This window comes from Chrysochloris asiatica, unplaced genomic scaffold, assembly GCF_000296735.1.
Source record: "Chrysochloris asiatica unplaced genomic scaffold, ChrAsi1.0 scaffold00328, whole genome shotgun sequence".
Lineage (NCBI taxonomy): Eukaryota > Metazoa > Chordata > Mammalia > Afrosoricida > Chrysochloridae > Chrysochloris > Chrysochloris asiatica.
The window spans coordinates 2,302,259-2,310,375 of record NW_006408846.1 but is presented as its reverse complement, the minus strand read 5'-3'; the positions used below and the strand labels follow the sequence as shown (position 1 = coordinate 2,310,375).

Here is an 8,117-nt window from a genome sequence, read left to right as displayed (position 1 = left end):
TGTTTTCTGTATTTCTTGGTATAGATGAGTGAGTGCCTCCAGTGCTGCATCAGCTCATTGAAATATTTCAGTTTGTATTCCATCAGTTTCTAGAGTCTTATTCTTTGCAAGTGTCTTCAATGAATTTTGGACTTCCTTCAGTATCATTGGCTCATCATCATATTCTACCTCTTGAAATGGTTGAACATCAACCATCCTCTAATATTGCAACTTGAGGCTTGAATTTTTCCTTCAGTTCTCTCAGCTTAGAAATTCTGAGCATGTTCTTTTCTTTTGATTTTTCTAGCTCCAGGTCTTGACCTATTTTGTTATACTATTTGACTTTGTTTTCATGAGCTGACTTTTGAAAATTTCTGTTCCGCTCTTGTGCCTCCTCACTTCTTCCAATTATTTTAGCATCTCTTTACTGGAGAGCAAGTTTCAGAGTTTCTTTTGACATCCATTTTGGTCTTTTTCCTCTTTCTTGACTTCTTAATAACGGTTTGCTTTTTTTCTTGTATGATGTTCTTGATGTCATTCCCTAACTCTTCTGATCTTCAGTCTTGAGTGTTTAATGAATCTAATCTATTCTTGAAATGATTTCTAAATTCCAGTGAGATGTGTTCAAGGTCATATTTAGACTCTTCTGGACTTGTTTTAATTTTCTTGAGCTTCAGCCTGAACTTGCATATGAGTAATTGACAGTCTATTCCACAGTCTGCCCCTAGCCTTGTTTTAACTGATGATATGGTAGATTGTTTTCTGTTGTCTCTTTCCCAGAAGTAGTCAATTTGATTTCTGTGTATTCCATCTGGTAAGGTCTATGTGTATAGTCATCTTTTATGTTATTTAAAAAAGGTATTTGCAATGAAGAAGTCATTGGTCTTGCAAAATTCTATCATGTGATCTCCAACATCGTTTCTATGACCAAGGCCATATTTTCCGAATACTGATCCTTCCTCTTTGCTTCCAACCTCTACATTCCAATCACCAGTAATTATCAATATATTTTGATTGGATGTTTGATCAATTTCAGACTGAAGAAGTTGGTAGAATTGTTCAATTTCAACTTCACTGGCTTTAGTGGTTGTTATTTTGACTCATAGTGACCCTGAAGGATAGAATAGAACTGTCCCCATAGGGCTTCCAAGGCTATAAATCTATTGGAAGCAGGTTGTGTCATTTTTCTCCCACTGAGAGGCTGGTGGGTTTGAACCACTTACCTATCAGTTAGCAGCCAAATGCTTTAACCACTGCACCACCAGGGCTCCAAATAATGAGGAACAAATCCTTAACATGAGTTAATAATTGGAAAAATAAAGAAGAAGGTGTAGCATTTTTGCTATCCGAGTTCTGTGTCATAAATATTCTGCAGGGACCCTTACAGGTTCCGTAATAGAGGTCTTACATTCCATGAAGGAGACCTGAGTTCAATTCTCAGTCAATGTACCTCATCCGTAGCCATCACCATCTGTTAGTAGAGTCTTGTGTGTTGTTATAATACTGAACAGGTATCCATAGACCTTTCAGACTAAGGCTAAGAAGAAAAATCTACTTCTAAAAATCAATCTGTGAAAACCCCTGTGGATCACAACCAGTCTTGAGGATGGTGTGGGACTGGGCAGTGTTTTTCATTCCATTGTTCATGGGGCACCATGAGGGGACAACTCAATGGCAGCTAACAACCATAAATATTCTGAGCAAAGGCCTGGTCAGAATTCCTTTCATATCTGGATCATAGCGTCCTCAGTGCTCTGATTACTGAGAGGCTTGGACCTCTACAATATGGTACTTTTACTTGAACCATCTTCAAACTTTCCAGTGGTTTTCCATTACATCTAGAATGAAACTCAGAGCTTATAAAGCATTATATGATCAATTTCGTCTGCCTCTGTATCACTTGGACCTCGTTGTGCTGACCTCCTTGCTGTTCCTCAAGATTACTTTGGATGCTTTGTTCTAGTTGTTTCCTGTGTTTGGAATGTTCTTCCCCTGTGTTCACGTCTTGCTCTTTCACTATACAACCAGGTCTCTGCTTAAATATTCTTCTTCAAAGGTTCCTTCCCTAGTCATCCTATCCAATATAGCCTCCACCATCACCTTTTATTCTCCTATAATATTTTCTTTTCATAGCACTTTTTCCTACTGACTTTGTATTATATATTCATTTTTTAAATTTCATTTATTGCTTCTCCTCCCTTTTAGAATATAACTTCTGGGAATGTTGGGATTTGTTTTATCCACTGCTGTACCTCCAGGACTTAGAAGAATGCTTAACAGTATGTTTTCAATTAATATTTGTTAAAAGGATAAGCAAGTGTATCTCCACACCCACCCCTCAAACAAACTGTAGTTTGCCAAGTTCTAGGGGTGATTTATTTGCTGGTCACTAGTATCTGGTGTGGCACTGTAGGATAAGGACTGGACCTGCTAACTTCAAGATTGACAGTTCAAACCCACCAGCTACTCCTGGGAAGAAAGATAAAGATTTTTGCTCCCATAAAGAAAAAGCCTCAGAATCCCTTGACAGGGTTACTATGAGCTGGAATTGACTCAGTTGCAGTAAGTAAGTATTCTTTAAGCAGCTCTGGTGGACTGTGGGATAGGCATTGGGCTGCTTACCACAGAGTTAGTGATTCATAACTACTAGCTGCTCCTTGGGAAAGAAGAAGCTGTATCTGCTCTTGTAAATATTTGTTGTTGTTTTTAAGTGCCGTCGAGCCAGTTCTGACTCACAGCAACCCGGTATAGAGTTTCTGTGGAGCCGCTGGCAAGCTTGAACTGCTGACTTTGCAGTTCAAACCGACCTTGCAGTCCAGTACATTAACCCACAGTACCATAGCAGGACTTCTGTAAATATTTACAGTCTTGGAAACCCTATATAGTATTGCTATGAGTAGGAATCGACTTGATGAAAGTTGTTGTTGAGTGCTGTCAAGTCAGTTCTGACTCACAGTGACCCTATATCGGGTTTTGAAGCACCTGGTGAGTTTGAACTGCCCACCTTGTGTTCCAAACTGAACTTTCAGTCAGTGCTCTATCCCAAAGCACCACACCAGGACTCCAGTGGGTGTGGGTATAGTATCCTCTTAGGAGTCCCTGTGAGGTACAAATGGTTAAGCAGTCAACTACTAGCTGAAAGATTGGTGGTTTAAACCCACTCATTGTCTTGGAAGACAGGTCTAGTGATATGTTTCTGAAACGTCACAGTCTTGAAAACCTCATCCTCCACACATGAGTTTGAGTGAGAACTGAGTTAACATTAACAGCAGTAGCAATAGTACTCTCTGCTTGGCTATTTTGCTATTATGCCCCAGTGTTGACAGTAAACTGATGGATACAATAGCCAACCAGAGCTTGTGGCTATACAGAGGGTCCTTTGATTGAAGGAGAGAGCAAAATTATCTCCATTTCCTGAGGCCCTATGTATTGTGGGTTTAGTGACAGAGTAATAGCTATATCAACACTTAGTTCTCAGTTCTCAGTTCTGGTACTAAAGTTATTCTGGTTTTTTTACCCTTAGAGTAGTGATTGTTTCTTCTTTCTCTCCATCCCTCCAGGTTAATATCACTCAAAGAGAAATTTCAGCAGGACCCTTTAAAATCTTGCTTTTCTCTGATGCAATCAGGTAGTCCAATCTGATTAATCCAAGAGAAAATCTTTTAACTCTGCTTTCTGTTTTGGGTTACAAGTTGGGAAGAACAAAGCAATTTTCTTACAAGTTCAATTGTATTTGGGTGTTATCTGACATAATCATTTCTTTGTCAATAGGTCCTTCAACTGGGGATGCCACCTTGAGGTAAGAATGATACTATCATGTTGTGGTTGTTGTTGCTAAGTGTTGTCCAGTCAGTTCTGACTAGTAGTGACCCTGTATAGGGTTTCTGAGGAGCAGCTGGTAGGTTTGAACCTCCAACCTTGTAGTTAGCAGTCCACAACAGAACTTCTGATACTATTATGTTGTTTTTGTTAAGTGCAGTCTAGTTGGTTCTGATTCATAGTGACCCTGTGCAGGGTTTCCAAGGAGCAGCTAATGGGTTTGAACCACCAAGTTTGTGTTCAAACGGATGTTGTGGTCCAGCGCTGTATCCCACAGTGCCAGTGCCTGTTTAACTCAACCAAGAGTCAGTGGCTATGGAAACCTTCAAAATTATAGCTTTTTTTTTTTACTGTTCTTCTCATTTACTGTATTCTCTCTTTCTTTTTGCCTTTTCAACTTCATTCTCTGTGATGAGTGTTTCCTTTATCTTTTCTCCAATGTCCTTTATTTTCTGTTTAAATAATCTTCCAGCTTGCTTCTCTGGTATTGTCCTACTATTGCTAGTCTTTGTTTAAATCACATGTTTTATAGTTATTAAAGGAATTCATGTTTAAGGAATTCGTCTGTTACATTGATTTTATCTTCCTATTTCCATGATTTACTCATTTCCCCTACATACTGTTACAACAAGGAGGCCACTGTTGAGACCTTTGCTTAAGGGATGTAGATAGAAGAGTCTAGAGAAAGAGTGCATGAAATAATTCCTAAAGTCCCCCTGCTTTTTATATTCCAGGAGAAGAATCAAACCCTGGGAATTTGAAACCTTCTTCGACCCCAGGGAACTCCGCAAAGAAACCTGCCTGCTGTATGAAATCAAGTGGGGCACAAGTCACAAAATCTGGCGAAACACAGGCCTAAACACAACCAAGCATGTTGAAATCAATTTCATAGAAAAATTTACCTCAGAAAGAAATTTTTCCTCATCTGTCAGTTGCTGCATCACCTGGTTCTTGTCCTGGAGTCCCTGTTGGGAATGCTGCAAGGCTATTAAAGAATTTTTGAGCCAACACTCCAATGTGACCCTTGTTATGTATGTAGCAAGGATTTTTCATCACATGGATCCACAAAACCGGCAAGAACTCAGGGACCTTGTCATTACCAGTGGTGTAACTGTCCAGATCATGAGAGGTCCAGGTAAAAACAAGCAAATAAAAATTTTTCGGTGGTTTTGAGAGATTTTATTGGTAGTATTCTCTTTTAGGTCAGGAGATTGGTTATCCCAGACTAGAAATCTCAGAAGTCAAAGTCCAAAATAATGTGAGAAAGGATCAGGTCTTTAACTGATGACAAGGAAAGTATCAAATATAAGGCTCCTGTCTTTATTCTTGGCATTGTGTCCTCTCAGCCATCTTTAAACTGCTGGTGGGTTCAAACCAATGAGTTTTTGGTAAGCAACTGAGAGTTTAGCCTCTGTGCTACCAGACTCCTTTTAGATAAACTACTGTGTTCATTTTAGGGGCTCTGGGGAAGCCTAGCCCATCTCCAGCAGTGAGTTTACCAGAGAGTTATAAGTATTTTTAAATTGGAGCTCTCTTTAAGTAACTGATTGTTGTATGTTGTTATTGTTGTTAAGTACTGTGGAGTCGGGTCCGACTCATAATGACCCTGAACAGGGTTTCTGAGACTGTAAATCTTTACAGGAGCAGAAAGCCTCCTCTTTCTTCTGCAGAACTGCTGGTAGTTTCAAACTGCTGACCTTGCGGTTCACAGCCCGATTCGTAACCACTACGCTACCAGAGCTCCTTTTTGATTGTTGTATAGTACTTGTCAAATGAACCAAGATTTGTGTTTCTTTAGAGTATGATCACTGCTGGAGGAATTTTGTCAACTACCCACCTGGGGAAGAAGCTCACTGGCCAAGATACCCGCCTCTGTGGATGAAGCTCTATGCTCTGGAACTCCACTGTATAATCCTAGTGAGTCGATTTAAGGGACAAAGTTCTGACACAAAAGTCCTGTTTCATACTTATTTCCTGAGAATTTTGACACTCTCTTTACCATCTCTTTGCCATTTATACTGAGATTTGGTCATTTATCTAATTGACCTATTTTAAGGAAATGTTAAGATAAGACAATCTTTTGTGGGAAATCAGTAGAAGGTAATGGGTATACTGGTCTAAGACATAAGTAGACCCCATATTAATGCCATATAATAATAATAATTATTATTATGGTAGTTCTTATTATTATATCATTTACAGGCTCTACAATATCTCAGATATCCTCCATTTCCATATCCTATTGAAGAAATGCAGATATCTTATTTGAATTTTCTCAGAAGTAGCCCACTGTTCTTCTAGTTGATAATTTTAAATGTTTGTGGTAATTTTAATATTAACAAAAAATATTACACTAATTTCTTTTTTGTTCCAGAGTCTTCCACCGTGTTTAAAGATTTCAAGAAGATATCAGCATCAGCAAACACTTTTCAGCCTTAAATTTCAAAACTGCCATTTCCAAATGATTCCACCCTATATCCTTCTAGCTACAGAGATGATACAACCATCTGTGACTTGGAGATAAAAAAAAAAAAATGATCCCTTATGTGCACTGTTTCAAGAAGAGGCAGCGATGCTACATTAAAGAGTCATTAGGAAACTAGAAATTTTTATAAACTGCCATATTTTAGTTGTTCATTGTATAACAAATTACTCCAAACCTTTGTGCCTTAAAAAACAATAAATATTTATTATTTCTCATTTTTTTGTGGAATAAGTATTTAGGAGCAACTTAGTTGTTTGATCCTGATTTGGGGTCTCCCATTGGTGCTGCATTAGGCAAATCTGCTGCACGAGACCTTTTTAAAGTGTTGAAGAGCAAAGATGTCAGCTTGTGGACTAAGTTGTGCCTGACCCAAGCCATGGTATTTTCAGAAACTTCATATGCATGTGAAAGCTGAACAGTGAATAAGGAAGACCTTAGAAGAATTGATGCTTTGAGTTACGGAGTTACGGTGTTAGAGGAGAATATTGAAGGTGCCATGGGCTGCCAAAAGAACCAACAGATCTGTGTTGGAAGAAGTGCAACCAGAGTGCTCCTGGGAGGCCAACATGGCCAAACTTCGTCTCTCATACTTCGGACATATTGTCAGGAGGGACCAGTCACTGGAGAAGGATATCATGTTTGGTAAGGTGGAGGGTCAGAGAAAAAGAGGAAGACCCCCCCAACGAGATGGATTGGCCAAGTGTCAGCATTGCTCAAGAGTGGCAACAATTGTGAGGTTGGCCCAGGACCGGGCAGTGTTTCATTCTGTTGTGCATAGGGTCGCTATGAGTCGGTACCGACTGGAAGGCACCTAACAACAACAATAACAATTGTTGCTGCAGGGTAATGCACTGGACCACAGGTCAGTTTGAACCACAATGGTTGTTGGTAGTCGATCTCAGTTTCTCATCATATAAGGATACTTAGTTGTTCTCATGACATGGCAGCTGGTTTCCTACAGAGTGAATGTTCTAGAAGAGACCAAGGAGAAAGTTGTGATGTCTTTTATGGCTTAGACTTGAAATCACACACCATTTCTTCCACAGTATTCTACTGACCACACAGGCCAGCCATGCTTCACTGTGGAACTGCACAAGGGATTGAATCTCAAGAACTGTGATTCGCTGGTGGCCAACATGGGTTTTTCCTTTAATGTCTTTAGCTCTGTTTTCAGGACAAGTTGTTACATGGAGTCAGTTTCTAAGAAACAGCTATAATAAAACAAAGCACAGAGTAGCATCTATTAATAAATGTTTCTGAATCATAGTATCATAAGATTTAATAGATGATTGATTTATTAGGTAGAATTTATTAGATGATTTCCTATTGTCATAACAACCCAAAAAGTCCAGTAGCTTGACACAAAAATATATTTGTTATTCATATAGCAGTCTAATGCAAGTTGGGTGGGAATTTCACTGTTCCATGTAATTACTTTGAGATCCACATTCCTTCCATGTAGTGACTCTCCCATCTCCTATGGACCTAGAATCCCCTATTGGATTCTCTACCTTGAGCCAACACACAGGAAAATGAAAGAGAGGAAGCATGAAACAGTGCGAAGGGGTGTTTGGGGGACAAGGACTAGAATGGCAAACATCCCTCAGCTTCCATTACACTAACAAATTCTGTCAAGTGGTCCCACCTAAATGTAAGGGAGACTTAGAAATGTAATCCAGCTGTGTGCCTGGGATGAAAGAGAAATGAGCTTTAGTGAACACATAGTGCCTGTCCCAATAAGTATACTGAAACTGAATTCATGCAACTTGGCCGAGATCACATAGGGAATATCATGACAGCAATGGAGCTAGAATTCTTTGCTCATTTTTGTCAG

The 8,117-nt window shown here is 39.3% G+C and overlaps 1 protein-coding gene across 1 annotated transcript in view; it reads left to right on the top strand.

The window, feature by feature from the left end:
* Positions 1-6,322, top strand: part of APOBEC1 (apolipoprotein B mRNA editing enzyme, catalytic polypeptide 1) — an 11,775-nt gene extending 5,453 nt beyond the window's left edge. The window contains exons 2-5 of the mRNA XM_006875461.1: positions 3,751-3,778; positions 4,533-4,933; positions 5,597-5,715; positions 6,173-6,322. Of these exons, the coding sequence (XP_006875523.1) occupies positions 3,751-3,778; positions 4,533-4,933; positions 5,597-5,715; positions 6,173-6,322 (698 nt within the window). The remainder of the gene's footprint in view (positions 1-3,750; positions 3,779-4,532; positions 4,934-5,596; positions 5,716-6,172) is intronic.
* Positions 6,323-8,117: the final 1,795 nt, after the last annotated feature.